We start from the raw sequence: 27384 nt of genomic DNA, 5'->3' as shown, positions 1-27384 counted from the left end.
ACTTTAGCAGAGTTCTGACTTCAGGCAGGATCACTGTAATATATGTTTTAACTGCAGATGATAATGTAGTCAAGATACTTTGAAAGTACACTCCCAAAATCAGATGCTGAGGCAAAGCTTCAGCACATGCCTGAAAAAAACAAGAAATTTCTAGGAATACTGCAGAAACTGTTGGAACAGCAGGAATTTCTAAAAGAGTTCATTGTAAACCAACAAGGTAGCAGAATACTGCTACTTAACAATAGTAATAATTGGGGTCAACTTTGGTGTTAGGTAGACAGTTGGACTAGATGATTTTAGAGGTCTTTTACAACCTTAATGATTTCATGAAAAGATTATGAAGAGTTCTAAGCAATACAGTAAGTGAAGAAACACCACATGAATCAGAGTATAAATCATTCATTTCCATTAGGAATGGAATCCGGGAAACTTTGTATTACTATTAAGAGAATAGAATTAAGTTTTCCAAATTCAAATGAGAAATCATGCTAAGTTGATCAAGCACACTGTCCTTTTTAAGAACTGCTCACACAAAAGATAAACCAAACTATTTTTATACAGTTTGGCATAAATACTAGATGCCTAAAATGGGAAATTCGAATATCCATTCTAGACATCCACAAGAGAGTTCTAAAGAAACATCACCACATACTTCATCTGTTACCTACCTTACACGTTCATTAGTTCTGCTGTCTGAAAAACACACCAGGCCAGACAGAAACTTAGCCTGACAAGTATAATCACTACTTTTCAGAGTAGCTGTACAAAGTAAACTAGGAAATGGATTCTTGTTCTTAAATGGCTTTCAGTTCTGATTTCCAGGTTTGAAGAGAAAAAACACATTTTAAAAAGGCTACCAACACTTCAGCCTGGTCCTATATCGTATTTTAAAACAAGAGAAGAATTGGTGTGTTTTTAGGAAATTGTTTAGCTGCATACTGAGATTCTTCTAAAGGTATTAATCCAGGTTTTAATCAAACACTAGAAATGCTATTGCTATTAGCTTACTTAACATTTCCTTTATTAAACAAAAGAATAGACAGTAACAATAATTAGGGTGAAAGCTCACTAACAGGAAATTATTTTTAGTCTCTTATGTTTGGTTTCTGGTCAAGATCCACCGGACAGATTTTGCTAGTAAAAAACGAAGGGCAGGTATGGGCAGCAGCCAAGTTACCAACATATGACTGATTGCTTGACTAGTAAAAGTAGGAGGACCAGCTGCCCTTCACCTTCAGTGCTCTCTGAAGAAATTCTACTATTTTCTGGCCAGCTCCTCCTATCAAAGAGAAACACAATTAGCAGTTAAATTTTTTGAACAAGGACACATACAACACAACTTCTCACAGCAAGTAACACCACCTCTCATCAGAGATATCAGTAAGATAAGGCCTCCTAAAAGGTCTATGTTTACTGGTATTTTACATTCCAAAAGCAAGAAAGACAAACAACTGTAAAACTCCCTGAAAATACAACCATTCCTTCTATTATTTCTTAATACATACCTGGGAGAAGCTTGAAAATTTGGTGTCTTCTGGCACAAAGACAAAACTTCCCAACCACACAAATGAAGAAAATCTCAGACTTTAAAGACTCAAAGTTATCATCAGTGAGATCTCTTCTTTCTGTACTTCAGTTTGTGCCAAGATGGGAAGAAATTTCAAAAGCTGAATCAACATCTGGATCATGATGCAAAGAACACTGGAGCTAAGAGAAAATCCTAAACCACATTCACAGTTTTCTTCAGAGAAGATAGAAACATCAAATACCAAAAATTACTTGATCTCAATGGAAAAGCCTGAGGTCAGCCTCTTGGTAATTTTACAGTAAGAAAGGAACATCCAAGATCATTTACAGCTGAATAATTACCTTGCTTCAAAAGCTGCTTTGAGTAAAATAAATGGCTATTTTATTGACTACATATTCATACTAAAGAACATCAACCAAACACAGTCGGACTGAGCTGAAGAAGACACACAACAGTACTTTGCACTTCAAAAGCAATACTTTTCTTCTCAGCATGTACTGAGTCTGTGAAAAGACTTCCATGCAGCAGCAAGGCCTGCAACCATACCATTCACCAGTGACCATTGTTTGTGTAGCTGGAACACAGAAAATTACAGACTTAGCAACTCTAGTGACCAATCATTGGCCTTTTAATCTAATCAAGTGCTACTGAATTAATTAATCACTGTACATATATTTAAGAGTGGAACTGCTGAGTTTTTGTTTTCATAAAAATATATTGCATATAATAACATCTTGTAAAGGCAATTCAGGTATGCTGGAGACCAAGAAGTTTCCACCTTTGCAATTTCTGCTATAAACAAAAAAACAAAGGAAACTCTTTGCCACTTTGTAGGAACAGAATGATAGAAATAAAGAAAACCATACAGTTCACAATCTTCAACACACATGAAAAATTTGATGCAATCATAACTGACAGCAAATAAACATGCCCTGCATTTTATTCACCTTTGTGTAACACAATAATTCAGATTAAAATCTCTACTCTCTTTCCAAACTGGAAAACATGACTTTATAAAAACAGTGCTTTAAAAATCCATCAGGAAATTATTTGTAACTCTCACCATACCAAAGGCAGACGTATTTTTCTCTTTAAGAATTGTTACATATGCAGACGTCATACTACCAAATGGACTCTTTCAGGTAGCTAAACATACCTGTTGGACTCTACTGCAACGAATTACTCATCTGATTAAAGAATATGAAGCCAATTATATACATGAATCTTAGACAGATTTCCCCCTCCTTAATTAGCATGTATTTATATATTACCATCATTACATGTAAGCAGGTACATATTCAAGGTAACAACTAAATCGAAAGCTGCAAGCCTCCATCCACAATTAGAGTACTCCCTGTAACATATGGGGACTCAAGAAGAAATAAAACAGCTTTTGCAACTTCATGAGGGTCTCCAAATCTTCCAAGGGGAATTGCTTTCTTCAACTCATCTTCTTCCAAGTGAGCAGTCATCTCTGTGTGAATAAAGCCTAAGAAAGGAAAAATATGAAGAGTAACCTAATTTCCAATTAAATTTTCCCAGTGGAGTTTCCCTTGAAACCTCCAACATTCCCACCCCCAGCAACAATTCTCCAAAGTCTTAGAAGTCAGTCTGCATCATTTTGTAGAAAAGAAAAAAATTTTTACCTAACCAACCAAACAGTTTTGGAAGCACTGATATAATAGAGATCTGTATTAACAAAACAAAGTAACTCTAAAATTGTGCTCAAAAAATATTCTCTGTAAGACAAAAAATAAACACACCACCAAAACATGCACAATAAAAAGGCATGGGTGTGAAAAATTAACTAGATACATATACTGCTTGCAAGTGCTTTCGCTGAATTTCAGAGCTCATTCCAGCACTTTCAGATTTCCCTGAGGAATATTTCTTTATAATTTAGAAGGAAAACCCTTCATAATTTCAATTTCCTGAGATTTAATTTTCCCACTGTTGCACCTCCCCTCGCATACGCTGCAGCTTCATAAAGATCTGATCTAATGCCTATCTGCCACTAAGAAGTCTCAGCTTTACATTCTGCTGTACAAATCTCCTCTATGAGCTGTTCAACTCACTAACCAAGAAAAGGTAGTTCATGAGCAGAACTGGTTCACATGGAAGTCTGAAAGACACAGCAGCACAAGGCGAGCAGCAGAGTACACACATAACTCAGAGCACAGAATGTCAGAAAAGACATACAAGGCTTTTTCTTAGGGGTGGTGGTTTGCATGGAACAGACTGTCTTGTGAAACCATCCTCATGAAATTTCTTTCCAGATCATCTCTGTTTACTAAAAGGAAAGACAGGGATGTTTTCAAGACAGTTTCTTATGGTCTTCAGTGCTTCTCTAATAACAAATAAACGTTCTTTAGAAGCATTCTTTACACAAAGGTAGACCTGAAGACCACTTACTGCAATAGTTGAGGATTTATGAAGTTCCCACGAACTAACCTGGAGCAACCACATTGACTCGAATTTGCTTTCTTGCAACTTCTTTAGCAAGAGAACGTGAAAATCCAACTATTCCTGCTTTGCTAGCACTGTATATGCTTTGACCAGAGTTGCCTTTAAGTCCTACAACACTTCCTAAAATAAAGAAACATTGAAGAGGTTAGATGCTAATAGCTGTATTGTTTCAGTTTAAAATTTTTAATAGAAGATGAGATTAAAGGAAAAGTAGATCAAAGTATATTACTCAATGCACATTACAGTCTATTGCAATAGGTAAATCCCTCTGTAATTCTTATGATAATTACATTATAGATTATGATATCTATGCTGAGGAACATGTACCAGGAAAGTGGAAAAATATCATTGCACTGAAAATAAAAAAGGAACCACCACACCAATCTAATTCTTATAACCAGCAGCTGGTAGATTTAGCTACTGAAAGTAGCTGATAAGGAATGGTAAAATTGTGGGTTTTTTGTTGTTTTTTTTTGTTTGTTTGTTTTTTGCTGTTGTTTTGTTTTTGTTTTTGTTGGTGGTGGTGGTTTTTTTTTTTTGCTTTTTCCAGAAATATTTAAACTGTTAGCTGTTTATTACTGAAACAAGCAGTCAAGCAACATTCAGAAGTTGCTGATATTAGATAAAGGAATGAGAACTCATAAAGAAATGCTCAACATAGAATAGAAAGAAATATAAAGAAAACAGTCAGTTGCAAAAAGCAACATTTCAACATTACATATGCCAAACCATTCTAAAAAAGTACTTTCCATATAATTCCACAGGATTAGACAAGCAATTTACCTATATTAACAATAGCACCTCCTTGATGATGAATCATACTTTTTACAGCAGCTTTGCATGTAAACATTGTTCCTAAAAGGTTCGTGTGAATCTGGGATACCATATCTTCAGTCTTGGTTCTCAGTAACAAGCCATCCCTGACAAACAGACCAAAAACACACAAGAGCTCACTGCACCACCTTAATGATCACATTTACTCATAATTAGACATGACCAATGAGCAGAATATTAAAGGGGATTTCTGTTGTTCTATACATTCCAGCATTAAAAATTTTGAGATTGCCAGGATGACACACAGCAGGAGAAGTGCGCTGCTATTCCAAGAACAAAGTTTCATTTGCCAGAAATACTACTTTGGACTACTTCAGGAAGAGCAATTAGAAGAAAGAAAATAGAGGTGGAACTTATAAACTCAGAATTCAGAATCTACAGTGAAAGCTGTTTTAATTCATTAAAATTTTACTTCTAACAGAAATAATATACCAGTGAACACTTGATATTGTTCTCAGATGCTCTCATTAACAGCACACTTAGCACCTCATGACAATATGGTGCAGTCTCAAATTACTTACTGCCTTGTATCTTATAACTTACTTGTTGATCCCAGCTGCATTAACCAGGTAGTTAATAGGACCTAATTTCCTCTGTATCTCCTCAAAAGCATGTTGGACTTCTTGTTCTCTAGATATATCACAGCTAAGCGCCAGGTGGCCAGCTGCATTGAAATAAAGGCACGTGATGATAACAGTAGAAAGAAGTTTGTAATTCATAAATCTTAAGAATTTATAAACTCAACTGAAAGAACAGATGTTGAACTTGTCATAACTTGAGGAATCCATTTCATCTCCAGAGAATTAAATCAGCACAGTTTTCAAGAACTGCACTAATTTGTTACATGACAACTCTCATCATACTTTCAGCCTTTTGAAGTCAGAACTTCAGCATGATCTGACTGGCCTCTGTTCTAGCTTGGTCATGAGCCATGGATGACTCAATTCCTACCAAATCCCTGCTGCAACCTTGAACAACTCCTTGAATCTATTCTATCTGCATGATATGAATTGCAACATATTCATTTTTCCCAAAGAGCACTGCGAAAACAAAGGTGCAATGAAATAACTTCCCCTATGCTCCCAGTTTCCTTGTCTATTTAAACATGGTTCATTTAATGACTTACTATTTTCACAAGTTACCTACGCATTTGACAGTGAAGAAATCATTGCAAACCAGTACACATACCACCAAGACTGTGTGCAGTATTTTGGGCTACTTCAAGATTTCTAGCAACAATTGCCACGTGGCAGCCTTTCCGTTCCAATAATTCTGCAACAGCTTTTCCTATTCCTCGGGATCCTCCAAAAATGGCACAAACCTTGCCCATCCTAAAAAACAAGTTGCAAATAAAGCATGAATTTCAGAGCAAACACTGCAGAGAACAACCACTGCTCTTTTCAATATCATGATCCTTACTTGTTTGCAGCATTCTGTAATGCAGGATTACATAAGTTGTAATTTTTTTTATTTTATTTGTGGAAAAATAAATAGCTGAAGTAAATTAGACACCACTTCAACAATTTCTGAACTAGGAAAAAATACACACATATATATATATGCACTTATTCTAGAACTTCAGTATGAGTGCTACAATAACTCCTATTTATTTGAGACAACATGTGATTTATGCATCCGAAACCCATAATGTATCACTCAGCTGTTTATTCAGTGCCAACACGGTAGATGTAATTATACTGTTTCCACACTATTCTAGTACTAAATTTAGCCTCAAGGTCTCTCTCCATCCTACGTATTGGTGCTGAATGCTCAAACTGCATGGAACATGACTTGAAACTACTGTATTTGCAGTAGGTTAAAACTAAGTTTCACTACATAATACTATGTTTTACCGCTAGCCTCAGAGTTAGTTTGCTTGATTTTCTACATTTGAAGAAAGAAAATGCTTTTTAAAATCTGAAAGGACTCAGAAATAGCTAGCTTAGATGTATAGGCATGACTGCAAAACATGCTTTTATTTGTGATTTTACTTGTAATCCCTACAAACCAATCACCAGCTGCCTGGGGACTTCTTGAGCCAAAGGAAGGATACAAGAAATAGCAACAAACTTCTTTTCCATACACCTAAATAAATCCTTTTTGACCCAATTACACTTTGCCTTTATAAAATCTTGAGGCAAAGAGTTTCATTATTTGTGGAAAATTTTGTGTTTCAATTGCTTTCTGATTAGAAAACGCTACACTTTTCACCTTGTATCTTCCCCTTTCTGCTCATAACTTCAGAGACAACACTTCAGCATTTTACCATATGCCCTGTATCCTCTTCCGGGTCTAATTAGTTACTCTCAGACATCTGGAAGCCATTCTATATCCTACTAAAGACTGTAGGGATTCTGTCCCTTTTCATTATTTAGTTCTATTATGCCCCTTTTGATGTGTTTTACCTAACACTGCACACACACACACACACACACACAGACACTATCAATTCCTATAACTGTGCAATGAGTTTAATCACAGAAGACTTGAAAATGACTGGTTGCAGAAGACCAAAATCTGCCAGAGGGAGCAGCCCATCCGTGTAACAGACTAGAAAATGAACACAAGTGCCTGAAATCAATCTGTGTGGCCGCTTCCCAGCTAACACACTGGATGAGAAGGAGCAGGAAGAAGATAGATGCTTCTATCTCAGATGGGCATCCTTTCAAAAGAACACATACAAAAAGATGTGCTGTGTGAAGACAACTTTTGAGTCAGAAAAACAGGTACTACAGCCTCATTAGGAAGGCTAACCCTTTGAATACTCACATTAGGTAGCTAGTCTGCAACAGACTAATCGAGAGGTTTTGCACAGAAGAACTGAAGCTCTTGCTGACTCAGCAGAATAGAGGCACAACCAAGTTGTATTGTGTTGACATATTTTGGTAGAAACGAAGTCTCAGTCTGCCTTTCCCACCACAAGGGATCTATTCTTCCACAGGATGAACACAGACCCTGGGAAGTTCTTGTCCTTTTGTTGCAACAATGTTATCTCTCCCTCCATGTTCTCCTCTCACCAGTACCCGCTGTACCTACTCTGTTACACTCACATGAAACCTGGACCAAAACAGGTTGGAAAGAACCTCTGGAAGCCGTCTCATCTAACTGCCCTGCCCAAAGCAACGCCAAGTTGGTGTCTCACCACTCTGAGCCGTGTCCAGGTCAGTTCTGAATATCCAAAAGATACCCATAATAAAGGACGGTCACCTTACTCAGTGTGAGGTACCCGCAAGTCTCCAGAATCAGTGCTAGGATAAACTACAGCAAGGTGCATTACACTGCTGATGGATGCAGGCAGACCTATACGTATTTTCTTTCCTAAAACCCTCCGAGGATGCCCGTTTGTACGGGCCCCCAGGGCCGCTGTTCCCGTGGCTTTTTCCAGCATTAGGAAAACAGCCTCTTCGGCTGCGTCATTCTGCCCTTCCTGCTGTCCGTGGGAAAGCAAAAGGCACAGCGACCACGTGCTTTCGGAAGGAATGTTCCACGTCCTCGTGCACTAACCAGGTATTTGCAGGGGGCGTGCGTAAGGCTCCTGCCGTTACAACTTACGTTTTGACACAAAAACACCATTAAGATTCTTCGGAGTTGCGAATTGGGACAGTCGGTAGAACAAACCTTAACTCCCTGATCAAAAAACGGCACGGAAAACAAAGCTTCCCCCGAGCAACAGCGCCTTCTCAAGGCCACCACGCAGCCCGTTGCAGTGCCCGCTCCCCCCTCACTTCTCGGTCCCATTCCTTCGGACCGACCCGCTCACCTCGCGGGGCGGAGCTCCGCTGCACGGAGCGGCGGTCGGGCTCAAGATGGCACCGCGAGCGCTGCCCGCCCCGGGGCCGCGGGGCACGCCGGGACGAGCCGTCCCACTACCCGAGGAGGCGGCACCGAGCGCCGGTAGTAGCGGCGCTGGGCCGGGCTGACGGTGCGGGGCGCTGCGGTAAAGCGGCCGTGGTCACTGCCGGTATATTCAGAGACACGCGTTATAGTCGCTTGTACAGCCGCCAGGTTGCAATGCTCACCTTCCCACAGCCCTGCGGCGGGGCGGCGGCCTTTAGGCAGTGCCACAAAGGAGCTTTGCAGAGAGGAGCAAATGAGCAGGACAGGAGAGAAACACTCGTCGCGGGATTTGTGCCAGCCGCAGCAGTTGAGCTGTTTGAGTGACCAAATTACCTTGCTTTTGGTCCTAAGTCATCTTTACTACTGAAGTTTCCTTTGGCTCTTGTATAGATCATCCAAAAACCTCTGTGACTTTTTCATTGTGTTCTACGAGTGGCCTTTATCATGCCAAAATTAGATGGCTTTGCACAATTAGATGCACATTTTCAATATATACACAAGCATACTTTCCCCTTATTTGCCACAATTCTGTGAAGTCTTACATCTTAAGCGAAACATGTACACTCAGAACAAAGTCATGAGAGTCTCTAGCAAGTCACTGCCATTTACACGCTCTCCTGACCAAACAGGTTTCCCCACTGAAACCTGATGATTTCACACCCAAGCTGATTTCACACCTGAGCATGAGGCCTGTGCTGAGGTTCCACCCATGCACTGAGGAGGTGTATCCCTTTTGCTCCAGCTGCTGTTTGCAGCCAGCACCCTGCTCCCAGGGCTGTCATGCAGCATGTTACACGTTAAATAAAAACAATCCCCACCACCACACCCAGTCTTAAAAGCAGGTATTCAGGAAGCATTGCAGAGATGACATCTCACTGTGCCTTCCTCAATACATCAGCTCCTCACTTGAGAAGTGCAGTGCCAGCACATCAGTCTCCTTCACCATGTATCACAGCACAGCCTCAACTTCCTCATTCTACCTCATCCCTACTCATATTCACTAGATATTTATATCAGCTGCAAGATAAGATCTATGGCAATCATGTCAAGAATTTATCCTGCAACAACCTCTTTGGATATCACTCCAATCGCTGGCACAATTAGTATTTTTGATAAATATTTATCCAGAAACACAACTGGGTTTTAGTTCATACGCATACCAAAAATTGCTGTCAGAATTAAGACTAACAGCAAAATGTTATGAACAGACAGCATTTCCATCACACTATGATGTTGAGTTATTGCTACCCTGACAGAGAATGATAGAATCACTCAGGTTGGTAAAGACTCCATCATCGAGTGCAGTCACAACTTAACCATAACCCTAACTAACAACCCTCTGCTAAATCATGTCCCTGAGCACCAAAACAGTTTTTAAACACATCCAGGGTTGGTGACTCAACCACCTCCCTGGGAAGCCTATTCCAGTGCTTAACCACCCTTTCTGTAAAGAAGTGTTTCCAGATATCCAGCCTAAACTTAGCCTGGTGCAACTTGAGGCCATTTCCCCTCGTCCTGTCACCAGTGGAAAGACCAACCCTGCACTTGCTTTAAGCACCTTTCAGGTATTGGAAGAAAGCAATGTCTTACCTCAGCCTCCTTTTCCCCAGACTAAACAGCCCCAGTTCCTTCAGTCACTTCTCGTCAGGCATATTTTCCAAGCCCTTCACAAGCCTTGCTACCCTTCTCTGGACTTGCTTCAGCACCTCCATGTCCTTTCTGTACTGAGGTGCCCAAAACTGAACACAGTGCTTGAGGTGAGGCCTCAGCAGTGCCAAGCACAGGGGCAGGATAAGTTCAAAATTCATTTCTGCATCTCTTCATATTTCTATTTAGTGCTCTGTATTAACTATATCTTCAAGTTTGTTTTGTTGGGAAAAGGGAAAAAACTGGGATGTTGAGAGATGTCAACAAGGAGAAGGGAGCAAAAAAAAAAGAAGTTAATAAACATGGAAAAAAATTAACTGATGATCAAGACTGAATTAAATAGGACATGAAAGTGAAATACTTTCATGATTTCTCCTAGTATCTACTTAGAAATCTGTAACATGCACAAATTGGAAGAGACCACAGGCTGTTTCAATCAGGAAACTGAAGGCATAATGGCATTAAGCCATTTTTTATAGCTTCAGTTATTTTGCAGGATTGTTCAGTGTAGGATCATGAAAACATTTGCAAGATCAGCACTAATGAGGCATGGATTTATTGAGCACAGGAATACCTGGTTTGAGGTGGCACATCTACTTACTGACAGAAAACAGCAAGTCAGGGGACTATGCAGCCATTCCCCCATAACTGCACATAGCTGTGATCCTGACCAGGACTTACACTGGCAGAACTTCAGCTGATGATCTGCCAGCAGTGAGTGTTGAACACGGTCCATAATAAATAGCAACTGTGATGGTGACAGCAACAATCGTTCATATCTCACAGACCGCTCACCTCCTTTATCTTCACCAGTATTACAGGAAATGTCAAAGACAATATTCTTTACAGCTGTTACTCATTTTACAGACTGAAACACATGCAGTAATATCTGGAAAGCTTACAAGGAACTCAATTCCTGACATTCAATTTTCTCTATCAGATTGTCCCAAATAAATCTAGTTTCATATCTCATCTCCTCACAGAAACACGCTGTTGTCATTTCATCCTGTTCATGCATTTCACTAAGCAGCTGAAGACGACTTCTCCTTGTGAGAGACACAGAAGCCAGTGCAGTTGTAGCTCCTTCCAGTGACTGAGCATTAGAGTAGTAAAGCATAATAATACACAATCAGCTGGCTTAATGAGGTAGAAAGTAGGTTATTAAAGATGATAAGAGCTATTTTTAGATGACTACTGGCCCAAATTTTTAATTTACCTATTATAATGAATATTTTCCTTAAAAAAACAACAAAAAACACATAAACAATTAGCATCCTTGAAAAGAATGATCTATTGCTCACTCTAGACACTTCATATCAGATGAAGTGATTGTTGTTCATATAAAACACATACCTTATTTCAGCAGTTTTAATTACTTCTCATAGGTATGGATTTTCAAGAGCTCACTTCATTGCAAAATTCTCCTAAAAGTCCAACATGTTTTTCTAGGTTTTTCCAGTTATAAGTCAGGTAACCACAACTGCCCATCCACACAATTAATCTCCGGCTTACAGAAACCTAGGATGGCACAAACTACTACCCTGAAATCCCAGAAGGAAATGTTGTAAATAACATATATGTACAGTTACTCATTGTATAGAAAATATTAACTGCAAAGGGGGAAAAGAAAAGAGCAACTTAGAAGATCAGTCAAGAAGGTATGTCTTTACCACACTATGCTTACTGCTGGCTGTGAAAATGTGATGCAAGTTGATACACCTGTTGGGTGCTACAGGAGTCTGAGCTGCTCTTCCGGAACAGAACAATTTCATTCCTGTATTTAAGTGCTTTTTTGTTTTTATCCTCGCTTGTCTAAAATGTCTCTGTAAGGTTCTGTATTGTTTTTATACTGAACATGCAGAATATAGTGTATTCCACATGATACAGAGATAAGATTATCCCCAGCCCTCTGTGGATAAACTCTGCCAAAGTTCATCTCTCCTCATCATCTAGTTTCTTCACATCATTTTCTTTATTCTTGAACACAGGAGATGTTTTCCCCCTGCCCATCCTATTTCTTTCAACAGACACAACATTCAAATACCACTGCATAATTACTTAGCTGAAATTATGCATATCCTGAGTAAAATTAGAGTAAAATTCTGAGTAAAAGCTAGTGATTCTCTACTGTCTCTGTTTAACTGCTATGCCAGAGAAGATACATAAGCAAGGACTAGACATTTATCCTGCTATCTCCTCAAAACAGACAGCTGGCTTCTCCTCCCAGCTTACTCTCTGCAACAAGAGGAACATCAGGCATGATGTGTCTGCAGCCCCAACCCACCTTAACTGGCACAGTGAAAGTCCATTGCTTTTCTATCTTTCCTTCCCTCTTCCTGCTAGACAGAAGGAAAAAGAGTGCTTCTCTTTTTCTGTCTCAAAGGAAAATGAAACAGTTATCTTTAATATCCACAATTATTTGTCCCCCCATAATATTGCCTACAGATTGAAGATTTTCAAGCAAAATTGCCTAAGTCAGGACTGACTACCACTGTACATTACAACTCTGCATCATCCATTTCCACTCAGATCTCAATTATTTTAGGCATTCCATGCAAGCAGATAACATTTCTGCAGTGTGCAATGTTTACATAGCATACTCATTCCTGTTTACTTTATCAAATCATTGTTCAATTTGAGGATGCCTTTCACAAACAATTATTCTGCTCTAATAGCAACAAGTCACACATTTGCTTTGCAGACACCTCAGTGAAGCACTCCTGTCAACATCGGTTGTCTGCCATGTGCTCTAAAATGTTTCTGAAAAAAAAATATGGTATGCCATCTGGCTCCAATACGCTCATTAAACCCACCAGAATATGAAGTTTTAAGGAAGCTACAATCACACGACAACCACCACTTACAAACATATGTATTTACCAATGAAAAGAGCAAGAAAAAAAAGGAAATAGCTTTGTTTTTTTATATTTCAATTTCTCACAACTCCAAATATAAAAAGCCATTTCAAAGAACAAAGCAGGATGGCTGCTCTGATTTGCAGAAGCCTGCAGTCCAATTTTATTTTTCAAGTGAAATGAAGAAGGAAGAATAACTAGCAGAGGAATGGGAAGCAAAAGCTCCAGGTTGCTGACAGGAGGGGTGCAATTCAGAAGACATGCTACAAGTTTTGTTTCTTCAACTTGCCATACCACTTAATGTTTTTCCCCTCTGAATGTTCTCCCATCTTTAATTGAAGGAAATGGTTGTTAGCTCTCACTGTCACAACCCTGGGGAAAGATCTCGGTGTAAAGGGTTGGGGTTTTTTTGTTTCTCTGTTTTGAAGAAACACTTCTAGGATTTAATGTAGAAATAGAAATGCATCTGTAAAAAAAACCTGAATCACCAGATACAGACTTTAAGCCCCATTTGGAAAGGCATTATCTTTTATTTAAAAAGTAACTGATTTTTTTCATAGGAAACAAAACCAAATTCATTAACGAATCATAGAATTACTCAGGCTGGAAAAGACCTCAAAGATCATCAAGTCCAACCTCAGCCTAACCATAGTGCCCTAACTCTAACAACCCTCTACTAAATCAAGGGTAAGGGAGTTTACCAAGAAATGACCATGTAATAAAAGTTTGGTAACTTTGTGTTTTCTCTGATTTTTGAAGTAAGATTGATCCTATTTACTAAACACTTCTAGACTTCCATTTTTTTGGAAGAAGCATGTTCTTAAAAAAAATTAAAAAATGGAGCTTTTCTGGTAATGTGTACCTAGGTTAAACTGCTGTTGAATGTGTATAAATAAACAATGTGCTAAATATGTGTTAGGCAATTCTATTTATGACATTTTGGTACACTGCCTGATAACAATGATGCAAGAGAAAAGAACAAGCTGAGAATCTGCCAGAAACAGCCTGGGGAGAACAGGGAAATACAGCAGAAAACCAAATGGACTGAGAAGGGAAAAATCAGAAAAGCTTCACCCAATACAGCAGGACAGCACTTCTGAAAAACATGTGGACACAGTGGGTAGATTTTCTCTGTTTTGAGAGCTGAGTAAGGTTGTGTTGACTGACCTTATACAGCCTCTCTGCATTTTCCCCAACTCAATGCATACCTATTTTTAGCAGCAGAACTCTGCATAATGTTTTTATAACCCATTTTGGCTGCATCGCTACATCCACTTGCAACATCCTTCATTTCTCTAACCAATCTAGGCTGCTGTCATGGTTTTATAATTTTGTAATCTTGCTATCAGTATTACACATCATAACATCATGTCAAGTATGGATACTTCTGTTGAATGTGCAGTCCACAGAAGACACTACATATCCCAGAGAACAACAGGATAGACAATAAGTCACGGGACCAGGACTCTAATAATCTCGTTCCGGCTGGAGTGCCCTCCTTCTTCTCTCGAACTTCTCGGAGAGTGGGAAGCGTTCACACCGTGTCGCCTAGAGTTCACAGTAGGCCTCTCGGTTTTCGGAGACTCTCTCTCTCTGTTTCGTTCGATTTTGTTAGCCTTAATTATATTATATTGTGTTATCTTGTATTTCGATATCATATTTAGTAAAATAAGTTTTCTCCTCCTTAGATTGTCGCTGTTTTATCCCACTCCCCTTTTCCCCCTCCTTTCCGGGCCGGGGGGGCGTGGGTGGCTTCCCTGTCACGGGCATAGGTAAATCTAAGTAACCCGTGACAGATTGCTGATAACGCCAAGGTCGCGGGGTCAATCCTCGTACGGGCCACCAGGTCTAATGAAGGATCTGATCAAACTAGTCCAGTCCTACTCCCCACCTGCATCATCAAAAGTCTCAGCTGTTAAACGCACACGCTTCCCAGCTCGAGCAAAGAACAACAGTACGATTGCACCGCGTGTTTCCATGTGGCGCTACCTACGTGACCGTGGAGAAGACATGAGGAAGTGGCATGATCAGCCCACGTCTGCACTACGAGCACGGGTGAAAGAACTACTAGACATACCAACCACCAGTGGAGTTGCTCCAGTCATCACAGGTAACCAATAGAGGGGCCCTGCCCTCAGTCAGGGAGGGAAAGGGATAATAGAGTTATTGGACTGTGTGGATTCGATGGCCTGGCACATCAGAACCACAGAAATATAAGGCACTGGTGGATACCGGTGCACAGTGCACCCTCTAATGCCCTCCAGTCATGAAGGACAGAAATCAGTCCATATTTCTGGAGTGACTGGGGGCTTCTCAAGAATTGACTGTGCTGGAGGCTGAAATAAGCTCACTGGCAAAGACTGGCAAAAACATCCTATTGTGACTGGCCCAGGGGCTCCATGTATACTGGGTATTTGATTACCTCAGAAGGGGGATTTCAAGGATCCTAAGGGTATCGATGGGCCTTTGGGATATGCTGCTGTAGACATGGACAACATTAAGCAGCTGTCTGTTTTGCCTGGCCTGTCAGAGGACCCGTCTTGTTGTGAGGCTGCTACGAGTAAAGAGGAGCAGCAGGTACCGATTGCTACAAAGACAGTGCACAGACGGCAGTATCGCACCAACAGGGATTCCTTGCTCCCCATTCATGATTTGATTCGCCAGTTGGAGAATCAGGGAGTGATCAGTAAAACTCACTCACCTTTTAACAGTCCCATATGGCCAGTGCGTAAAGCCAGTGGAGAATGGAGGCTGACAGTAGACTACCGTGGCCTGAATGAGGTCACACCCCCATTGAGCGCTGCTGTGCCGGACATGTTGGAACTCCAGTACGAGCTGGAGTCAAAGCAGCCAAAATGTATGCCACCATTGACATTGCCAATGCTTCTTCTCTATTCCTTTGGCCGCAGAATGCAAGCCACAGTTTGCCTTCACTGGAGGGGCATTCAGTATACTTGGAACCGTTTGCCCAGGGGGAAAACACAGCCAACCATTTGCCATGGGTTGGTCCAAACTGTACTGGAACAGGGTGGTGCTCCTGAACACCTGCAGTACATTGATGACATTGTTGTGTGGGGCGATACAGCAGAAGAAGTTTTCACAAAAGGAGAGCAGATAATCCAATTCTTCTACAAGCTGGCTTTGCTATTAAGCGAAGCAAAGTAAAAGGACCTGCCCAGGAAATTCAGTTCTTAGGTATAAAGTGGCAGGATGGACGTCGTCACATCCCAGCAGATGTGATCGACAAAAATCACTGCCATGTCTCCACCAACTAGCAAGAAAGAGGACACAACTTTCCTGGGTGCAGTGGGCTTTTGGAGGATGCACATTCCAAACTACAGCCTCATTGTAAGCCCCTTTATCAGGTATACGCGGAAGAAGAATGATTTTGCATGGGGCCCTGAGCAGCAGCAGGCTTTGAACAGATTAAACAAGAGATAGCCCGTGCTGTAGCCCTGGGGCCAGTACGGACTGGACAGGATGTAAAGAACATCCTCTATACTGCTGCTGGAGAGAAAGGCCCCACTTGGAGTTTGGTGCATAAGAGCCTCAGGAGAGACCCGAGGCCGACCCCTGGGATTCTGGAGTCGATCATATAAGGGGCTGAAGAGTGCTACACTCCAACTGAGAAGGAGATCTTAGCCGCGTATGAGGGGTTCGGGCTGCTTCCGAAGTAGTTGGGACTGAAACACAGCTCCTTTTGCACCTCGACTGCCAGTGCTGAACTGGATGTTCAAAGGACAGGTTCCTCCACCCATCATGCTACCGATGTCACCTGGAGCAAGTGGATTACGCTGATTACACAGCGAAGCCGCGAATGGGAAACCTCAATCGTCCAGGAATCCTAGAGGTAAATCATAGACTGGCCTGAAGATAAAAAGTTTGGAACATCACCAGCAAAAGAGGTATCACGTGTCTAAAGAGGCCCCATACAACGAATTACCAGAAAATGAAAAGAATATGCCCTATTCAGACTGAGGATCATGTCGTATTGTAGGGAAGCATCGCAAATGGAAAGCTGCTGTGTGGAGCCCCACACGACAGGTTGCAGAGGCCACTGAAGGTAAGGGAGAATCAAGTCAGTTTGCAGAGGTAAAAGCTGTCCAGCTGGCCTTAGATGTTGCTGAACGGGAGAGTGCCAATGCTGTATCTTTATACTGACTCATGGATGGTGGCAAATGCCTTATGGGGGTGGTTACAGCGGTGGGAACAAAATAACTGGCAACGGAGGGGAAAATCTGTTTGGGCCGCTGAACTATGGAAGGACATTGCTTCCCGAACAAAGAATATGGTTGTAAAGGTGCGTCATGTGGATGCACATGTGCCCAAAAGTCGGGCTACTGAAGAACAACAAAACAACCATCAGGTAGATAAAGCTGCCAAAATTGAGGTGGCTCAAATTGACTTGGACTGGCAGAATAAGGGTGAATTATTTCTAGCTCGATGGGCTCATGAGACCTCAGGTCATCAAGGAGAGACGCGACATATAAGTGGGCCAGAGACCGAGGGCGGTGGACTTAACCATGGACGCTATTGCGCAGATTATTCATGATTGTGAAAACATGTGCCATAATTAAACAAGACATGATAAAATCTCTCTGGGAGGAAGGGCGATGGCAAAAGTATAACTATGGGGAGATATGGCAGGTTGATATATATCACCTTGCCACGATCTCGCAGTGGTAAGTGTTATGTACTCACTATGGTAGAGGCAACCACTGGGTGGCTTGAAACATACGCAGTACCCCATGCTACTGCTCGAAACACCATATTAGGTCTTGAGAAACAAGTCCTGTGGCGACATGGCACCCAGAAAGAATTGAATCTGATAATGGGACACATTTCAAAAATTCTCTTATAAATACTTGGGCCAAAGATCATGGCATTGAGTGGATTTATCATATTCCCTACCATGCACCAGCTTCTGGTAAAATTGAACGATATATGGGTTGTTGAAAACTATGTTGAAAGCAATGGGTGGTGGAACATTTAAGCACTGGGAGAAGAATCTGGCAGAAGCCACTTGGTTGGTCAATACTAGAGGATCTGTCAATCGTGATGGTCCTAGTCAATCTAGCCCCCTACACACTGTAGAAGGAGATAAGGTCGTTATACATGGTAAAGAACATGTTGGGAAAAAGCTGTTGGTCCTTCCAGCTTCTGGAAGAGGGCAAACCTATCCGGTGGAAACTGTCTTTGGCCAGGGACTGGGTGCACTTGTGGTGCGTAATGCAGAAGGTATGGGATGTTCATGTGTGCCACAAGGGAATTTGATGCTGGGGGAATGCAGTCAATAATTTATGTATCTATATATATAATATATATTTGCATGTGTAGTGTATTTTAGTTATTATAGTTGTACATTTAGTTATGTTACATGCAATTCTGTACTATTTAGCTATCACACTTTTACATACGTTGTATATTATATGTATATATATGTACATATTAACCATGAGTGTAATGATGTAGAACAAGGGGTGGAATATCATGGTTTTATAATTTTGCAATTTTGCTATCAGTATTCCACATCATAACATCATGTCAAGTATGGATACTTCTGTTGAATGTGCAGTCCACAGAAGAAGACTACATATCCCAGAGAACAACAGGAGTAACAATGAAGTCACGGGACCAGGACTCTATATAATCTCGTTCCCAGGCTGGAGTGCCCTCCTTCTGTCTCTCCGACTTCTCGGAGAGTGGGAAGCGTTCCAGCCGCGTGTCGCCTAGAGTTCACAGTAGGCCTCTCGGTTTTCGGAGACTCTCTCTCTCGTGTTTTCGTTCGCATTTTGTTAGCCTTAATTATATATTTATTGTGTTATCTTGTATTTCCGATATCATATTTAGTAAAATAAGTTTTTCCTCCTTAGATTGTCGCTGTTTTATCCCACTCCCCTTTTCCCCCTCCTTTCCGGGCCCCGGGGGGGGGCGTGGGGTGGCTTCCCCTGTCACGGGCATAGGTAAATCTAAGTAACCCGTGACAGCTGCCTATTTTGTTAAGCAGTTGGGGGGGGACGGGGGGGCTTAAAAAAAAGACTGAAAAATAAATAAGGCAGTGATCACTATTATTTAGCTGTAAAAGGAAGCATTTTGCTGCAAAGCTTCTGTACCTGGACACTGAGAAACTATAACAAAGACAAGTCAGTTAATGGATGTGGGGGGAGCTCACAGACAAATACAATTGCTGCCATGCTCTTGTGCTTTGCCATCTGGAACTTCACAACACAGCAGGAGGTTCCAAAACAAGATTCTTGGAAGTTAATAAATCCGTAATGCTGACAGGAGGGTCATTCTGTTTCTGATAAGACAGACTGCTCCCTGAGGGATGAGAAATCCCATGTATGTGGAATTAGCATGCAATGTCTGTGCTAGCAAATTTATGTTAAAAAGAGACAAGCCTCTGCTGGGTTCCTGATGAACATCTCCAGGCATGTGCAGGGCAGCCATGCAGAGATTCATTTTATGATGAAATGGATACGCTGGGAAGAGCACGACATAGTTAGGTATTCCACCTGCAGAAACTCAAAAAGCAGCATAAATTTAAAGATCTTCACACCAGCTGAGAAACCACAAGTGTCACTAATACTAACCATTTCCATGTATTTTATCAGCCCACTACATTACTAGTTCATTTCTTCTGTCAAAAATAAAAACAACACAGGATAGTACTCTCCCTATCAGTATCTGCATCCCAACTATTTCCAAACTTGGGAGAATTACACTCACATGGGACTGATAAATGGAAAACACAAAGCCCAGTTCAACCATCTGGCTAAAGCTCTCTGACTGTAACATTACTTTGTACTTCCCATGTCTCTAAACATAATCGTTTTGTAAATAAGATTGTTTTTCCAGCAGATATATGTTACGCAAAGTATAAACAAGTAGACAAAATAATATCTAAGCAAAGATCATCCGCATGGATCACAGCTTTACTCTACAGCCCTATTTCCTGTAATTATTACAATTTATTCTGATACAGCGTGATTCAGTTCTTTCAGAAAAGCACTCACATTAGCACGGAAATATTGAGGTAAAACAACTAGAGCCATACAAATACTAATGGTGCACCATTTGTCCATGCAGCTTCCTTTTGAGAACAAAGTGTTGCAATGCTACAGGTCCTGATTTCGTTTTATAGCATCATTTGAAAGGCAGCTCTTTTTTGCAGACCAAGGCTACACATTTGTAATAATTTTCATACCTTTAGCACATTACGTAAGCATAAATCTTTTAGTTAGCAATGTGCTCAGCTGTTCAATTTCTAGGTACAGCAATTTTGTCAGATTATTTCCAGCCCTTCCTGCAGCTGATACCAAGCACCAGTACCAATCCCAGAATTACTGCTCCCCCTCACGGACTCAATTCCAGTTCTTTCTTAGATCTTATTCCCTTTGTGCACCTCAGTAACTTCACTTGTAAGGTGAGGAATCATTTGTCTCAATCTTTTGGACAACAGAAGAGCACATACATCCAGCCCATTGGACTTACTGAATGTGACAAGCCATAAATTGCTCCAAAAACACAGAAGATAAAAGCTGTTGATTACCCTGAAATTAAGGAGCTTCCCACATCTGCTCTAGAAAAAGGCCCTTCTCTCCCAACTCTACATATTCAAGTTATCAGCATACACAATATTCAACTTCTCCACAGTAAGCAGTTCTCCCAGGTACCACAGGTGTTTCTCCTGCCACCAAAACCAAAGCTGTATACCTATACAACAAATGCCTGAGCCAATGTCTAACTTACATCTAGGACTTCATTGCCTTTCCTCCTTAAGAAAGTATTTGCACTCTTAATTTCTAACTCTGTGCCTACAAAACGTCTCATCACATGCTTCAACAGTTTTCCAGCACTAGTGACAGAGGAGAGACTTCACATGATTAATGTTGGACATGTATAAACAGATCAAATTTATTGTCAGCATTGCTAGGATTTCTTGGAACAAGTCTCAATCCGCGTGCTGAGCTGCTTGATTACAGCACTGAAGGGCTTCGCTCCCAACTTGCTTTGTGTGGAGACACAATACTCTTACTATTCATGTAGATTCAGTTAGAAAAGTCTCTGGGTCCAAAAACACCCAGTTGGAGAAGTCCCTGGGATTATTTGCTTATGTGTGGCCCAAGACATCATTTAAGTCTCTGACTGAGCAAAACTCACAAGTACCCAAAACTGCCACTGAAATCAGTACAGCTTCAGTGTGTACATCAAAGGATTATACCAAATGCAGCCACAGTGACTAATGCATAATGTGGGAGGAAAAGAGAAAGCATTCTGGGCCAATTCAGTGAACCATGACCATTACATCTCAAATGGGATGGTTCAAAACAGAGAAAAACTGATTTAGCAAAACACCTTTACACAGATTTAACTTCTAAAAACATGTTAAATATATTTCTGTTCTGTAAAGTGCTTAATATTTTTGTTTGCTTTTTTGTTCCAATGAATCCAATGCATTTAATACTTCATGACAAAAAAAGCCTAGGAAGTTAACAGAAAAGCGTGTGTAAGAAAGGCAGCTGGGCACAACATCAGGCTACTTCACAATCAGCCATTAGACATACTAGCTCTAATTACAGAAAAGTAACTTAGAGGCAAGAAATCACATTTGTGCCTTAGGGCCCTCTTATATATTTGGAATCAATATTTCCACATATAAAATCTGTTCCCAGAACATTACAATGTGTTACTAAATACAAAACAAAAGATAGCATAATGCAGCTATAAGCTATTGTAAATTCATCAATAGAGCTTTTAGCTGCAAGAACGCATGTTAGTTATTTATTTATTTTACAATGCCTGATGCATTGGCAGCTTTTATGGGAAAACATCAACCAGAAGTGAACTAGAATCTAGTATTTGCCCTAACAAAAATTACTTCAATTTTCAACTATATCCATAAAAATGTTGCTTTTGATTTTAAAACAAAAAACATGCAGATAAATGCAGACTGACCTTCAGACTTGCACACAATTAGGAAGAGATCCAGCTTCTGCCAGCGTTATCTGATGTTAAAGTTCAAAAAGCTCAGTACAGTTTTTCTCTACGTTAGTTCTTGTGCTTGGCAGAAGATACCTTTTGTTCTGGTGGATTTAGCAGGGCTGTAGTGTAATCAAACCACAGCTGTGTGAGCATGCTCTATTACTATCAGCTATGAGAGTGTGACACTTCACAGTTAAAACCAAACTTGTTACATAGATCAGCAAAAGTAGGAAGACAGCAGATGGAAAAATTCCCACATCATCCTGTTCATCAGTAACGTGCCTCAGCTGAGTCTACACAACAAAGGGTTGCCAACGTAAACACACTATGGTGTGAGGACAGACACAGCCTGCTGACTGATCTTTTCTCACCAGCCCAACCTCTGAAGAAATGCAACTGCTCTGGGAGCAGACAGCTTTCATGGCACAGTTCATGGCCATCCAAGGATGTCGTGCAGCTACACCACCAATTCAGCCTAACCTGTGCCAGCACTTGGGGGATTATGGCAGGGGCCTCACAGATAGGACAGCAGTCAAGCTCTGCTGTGGCCCTTAGATCTCAGACATCCAAACATAAGGTCATATCCAGTAAGGAACCACACTGCCCGGTGGTGGGAGAGGAGTACTTGAATCATTTATGAAGAGATACCTTAGTGACAAAAAAAGAAACAATTGTGGTTAAACCAGACAATGTATCATGGATCTCTTTAATTACCAGGCTGTTCTCCTCTCACTCATCCCCCACTCACACACTGCTGACAGGCCCATCTTGCCATGCCAAGAGAACTGACGCAACTTTCCCAAACTCAACACGGATTTTAAGCCCAATGGATCCTGTGCTGCCAGAACACCTAAGAAATGCTACCTACAGAAATGGATATTTTAGTATTTAAATTTTCTTGGACTCGGTAATCATTTTCCAGGTCTCTTTCAAGTATTTTACGTGCTTATTAATACTACATCAAATGAGAGGAAACAAACTACAATTGTTTTTCTTTTATATGGCCAAACCTCACTAGCATTTAATACCAAGTTAACATTGATTTCCTTATCAAGGATTATCCTGCATCTGAACAGGTAGAAATCAATATTTTCTATTTTCTTAAGCAAAGCTATAGCAGGCCTCCACATAGAAATGTGGTTGTGGCACACACAACTGGGATGGTAACAGTTGGTTCAGAACCTCTTTTTGGTTCACAGGAGAGGAATCAGACACCACATCACTCTTGATCTCCCTCTTGCTTACTGAAGACATTCTCAAAAGAAGCACTCCAGCTTTCTAAGAGTTATGCCTAGCAGTCTTTAGCAAAGACCACCTACTCAGTGTTAAGGAATATGAGAATGTGAGAATACTGAATGCATAGCCAGAGTGAGTACCTTCTTTTTTAAATTATTTTTAAAAAGAGTTATAAAGTATTCATCTATTTGCATGCTTTCTCATCCTTCCTGAAAAGTCTGACCTTCGCACAGATCAGCATTATGAAATTTTATTTTGTAGGAAAAAAAATAAATAAATCATGCATATCAGAGGTACATTACTATATGCAAAGAATTTCAGTGCTAGGCAGGACAACAGTTATTTGTGTACGACTAACTTAGAAGTTGGACAGATGCACAGAGGAAAGCTTTGAAAATGGAGCAGAAAACCAGCAGATTTTCCTGATCTGCATGCATTCAGAAGTCACACTGGGGTTGACTGCCAGAGTGGGGAAAACTTCTTTGAACTGTAAACTTTTAAGAGCTAGCATTCTTCAGCTTATTGAGAAGTTCAACCAGCTGAAATAAGATATTTGACCTAGGTCACATCCCTTCTGTGGAAAACAATGTCAGTGACCACTTTAAAGTCACTCAGTTGCTGACTCATCTTTCTCTTCCAAACATCCACAGATATACCATGAGAAAATACAGCACAAGCCAACCACAAAAGATTCTGGGGCTAGCAGCTGTGTGCAGACCAAATCCTACTTTGTAATTGTGGATCTTAAAAGTCTATAATTTGACTGAAAAGTAACCGACTCTCCTACGCTCTATAGAGCAGCTACATGGCATCAACTTTGATCTAGTGCCTTATCCTTACAAATGAGATGAACAGTTTTTGAGAAAAGGATAACACAGCCCTAGTAGCTCTTATTTTCCAAGTATGATGATCAACAAGCTTCGTTTCTTTCAGATATAGCCATTTCTTCAGGGAAGATATTTTCCACAACTATTTAACAGCAGGGGGTATATTCAGTGTATGCCAGCAAAATTTAATGAAATCAATGAAGTAGCACTGATTAGCAGTAATTGAGAGTACAACCATGTATTCCAGTGCCAAAGAATTTGGATGTTTTAAAGGCTTATACAGCTTTCCTTTCTGGGAAGCATGTGTAAGAGGGTGGGGGTAGGGGGCCTGAAGCAGGAGGAATCAAAGTCCACTTGATTTGTGGAATGGGGTTGCATCTAAGACAGCAGGGATGTTAAACACCTGCACAGATATATTAAAATCCTGACATTCATCTTTCTGCCTTTGTAATACAGTGGTTTTTTTTTTTTTTCTTTTCTTTCTGTGCCCAATTTCTACTCCTTGGTCTGTACACACTGTTCCCAGCACTCTGAAATTAAAATGTAGCTATAGTTTGGGCACATCTCCTGAATCAGTTTTGATTTAACTACCAGATGCAAACATTTGAAAGCCTTTGTGTTCTGTGTGCCATATAAACAGGACCATAATACAGGCATTTGAGTCAGTTGCAGAGGGCAGCTGAGTACTATTCATTTAGGTGTGCTAAGAGGAATTTTTACAAGCTAGTTATAACTGTGAGTAATTGAAATCTGGGGGTAATGTTACTGTGTTTAAGTTGTTTTTATCCACTGAGTAGGAACAGAAGAGATGATTTTGCTGCTTCATTTTGAGCAAAATAATACAGCTGGGAGGAAAGAAAACAGTAGAAAGATCAGATAAATCATATTTTCTGATATCTGCTAACATTATATTCAGTGTAATTCCCATGATGTGATAGGCACACATAAAATATGTTAAACACTCAATGGCTTCTGCACATGGAAGATTATTTATTTTAAATACATACTTTTGTTCCTTGTAGCAGGCTGATTCCAAACTGCTCTTCAAATGTCCAGTAAATCAGCTAAGACTCTCACTCGCATAATAAGCCTGTAGGAGACTTCTCTAGGAGAAGGGTTTAAATGTTCTAGCTGATGATCATGTTTGGAGGCACACATAATCGTTTAGAATTTATCACCAAGTTAACTGAAATGTGAGCATTTACATTCAAAACAGGCTCAGCATCACAGACCTCACAAGAACTGGAACTGTCAGTTTGGTACATGAAGAAACTGAGGTTCAAAATATGAGACCTCAGGTTTTGAAGAGCAGCTGCCAACTTCACGGGTCTCAACAAGTTTGTCCTCTAGAAAGTAAGAGGAATTTGGATAACACTGTGGACAATGACTTCATCATATCCATACCACTTCCAAAGGCAACCCTCAAATATCAGCATACCCTATAGACTACACTGTAAGCAAATACTACCACTGTATATTAACAACAACCTGTAACTCTTGTGTTTTTTGCGGCTAGATTTTTATTTTTTAAACTTAAGTCAGTACTCAGTGCAATACTTACTCTCAAAGCACATCCACCAGATGTCTTTCAGATAATTTAGGAATACAGATACCTAGTTTGGGATTTCAAATGTGTTTTTACATAAGAACGATTATGCAGTTCAGGCCAACCAAAATAGTAGTAGTTTTAGACACAGGCAAACAAACACAAGCTTAAGAGACTATGTAAAGATCAAGAGATGTATTTTCAGCCTTAAACTTTCAAGTGCCTCTTAGTTCCTTTCACAGAGCTGGATCCTGATAACAGATGTCAGATGTCAACACAAACAAGTCAGGTAAGAGGCAGGTGCCATTTACAGGTCTTCTAACTCCTTCCTCACACTTAATGCCTGGGTCCTCATCTTCCACCATCACCATTCTCAGCAATTATTCTTTATATAACTGTATTTTGAATACACCAGCTGATAAATGATTAATAAATCATTCAAAAGAAAGGCAACACTGGTTCTGTTCAAGCCAAGTTCCAGACAGTTGAAGATTTACCATTAACTGTCTACCATAATGCAGGAAAAAAGCACTTTACAGCGATCTGAGGCATATGTGTATTTGAGAATCACCCTGGAAAGAATCCCCAAAAGATGGGTGCATTGGCATGTCCTATAAAAACATCACTATAGTACAAATACATAAGAGGGACCATAGTGTCACAGTTCTTAAAAATAAAGGTTTTGAAATAGACAAATGTCTTCTTCTGTTTAGTTCAAGTCAATATTCACCTTTGAACACTCTTGCTTAAAGCTACTGGACAGAGCTATCCAGTTAAAACACTTTGCCAGCTCTACCAAAAAAGCTAGGATGCTAAGAAGCCACATTCTTGAGCCTAGGCAAAGCTACTGGCACCACTAAAGGCAGAGATAATGAAGTGAGGATGAATAGGATTTCACGCACCTCTGGTAATCCAAACGTTGTACATGTTAGAATTACTCAATAATTACAACACAAAAGCAAAGCAACAATAAAATCCCTCAAATCCAAAGAAACAGTTTTACTTCTTACCATGTTTTTTTGTGGGTTTGTTTTTGGTTTTTTTTCTTCCTGTGGACACACTGATGTCTGATCACAATTCTGTAGGAAAAAAAAGCTGTTAATCAATAATCTCTATTCTCCATTTCTAGCAATGCTGTTTCTTCTTGGCTTCACTTCCAAACCCCCTAGATATTTTCCCCCATCAGTGAACAGTGAACTCATCTGAAACAAAAAGGTCTAGTTAGGCTTTACTGTTTGACTGCAAACTTCTTCAGGGGAAAGGAGCCTCTTACCACCCAACACCTCTGCCCTCAGAGAAATTTACTGTAGCTGCTTTAACCATAGAGCTGGGGACTCTCCTTCAATGCACACACTACACTAGGCACTTCATCCTCTTGGGAAAACACTTCTTAACTCCTCTGTGCCTGACATAAGAGCTAGAGCAAATGAGTCAGTCATGATCAGATTGAGATGGAATTTACCTACATGTTCTGAAGTTGCCTGCAGAAATAAGGAAATGGAAAAGATCAGCCATCAGTTCTCTCTAGAATTTTTGCATAATATTAATCATCCCAAGCTTCCAACATTATGGAATCTGTAAACTTCCTCTATGAGCAGAAATACCCTCCTATAAATTCTAAAA

The 27384-nt window shown here is 40.3% G+C and overlaps 1 protein-coding gene across 5 annotated transcripts; it reads right to left on the bottom strand.

Annotated features, from left to right (window-relative positions):
- Positions 1 to 999: 999 nt before the first annotated feature.
- CBR4 (carbonyl reductase 4) lies at positions 1000 to 22239 on the bottom strand. 5 transcript variants are annotated; one of them, XM_015861025.2, is made up of 7 exons: positions 22126 to 22239; positions 6017 to 6159; positions 5372 to 5492; positions 4778 to 4914; positions 3980 to 4114; positions 1506 to 3017; positions 1000 to 1279 (listed from the first exon to the last, which is right to left on the bottom strand). In XM_015861025.2, exons 2-6 carry the CDS (start codon positions 6156 to 6158, stop codon positions 2839 to 2841), a joined length of 714 nt encoding a protein of 237 aa, XP_015716511.1. In that variant the 5' UTR covers position 6159; positions 22126 to 22239; the 3' UTR covers positions 1000 to 1279; positions 1506 to 2838. The 5 variants fall into 5 exon arrangements, with proteins under 5 accessions (XP_015716511.1, XP_015716507.1, XP_015716510.1 ...); XM_015861021.1 differs by lacking the exon at positions 22126 to 22239 and adding an exon at positions 8589 to 8707; XM_015861024.2 differs by lacking the exon at positions 22126 to 22239 and adding an exon at positions 8447 to 8577.
- Positions 22240 to 27384: the final 5145 nt, after the last annotated feature.

Source organism: Coturnix japonica, chromosome 4 (genome assembly GCF_001577835.2).
Source record: "Coturnix japonica isolate 7356 chromosome 4, Coturnix japonica 2.1, whole genome shotgun sequence".
In the NCBI taxonomy this organism is placed as follows: Eukaryota; Metazoa; Chordata; class Aves; order Galliformes; family Phasianidae; genus Coturnix; species Coturnix japonica.
Note: the sequence above shows the minus strand (reverse complement) of the source record. Positions and strands in the feature narration are given on the sequence as shown.

Coding starts and splice junctions, on each gene's coding strand:
- CBR4 (XM_015861020.2), bottom strand. Junction 5,493..6,016: donor TACTGCACACAGTCTTGGTG/GTATGTGTACTG, acceptor ATTTCAATGCAG/CTGGCCACCTGGCGCTTAGC. Junction 3,018..3,979: donor AGTCAATGTGGTTGCTCCAG/GTTAGTTCGTGG, acceptor TTCCTTTCTTAG/GCTTTATTCACACAGAGATG.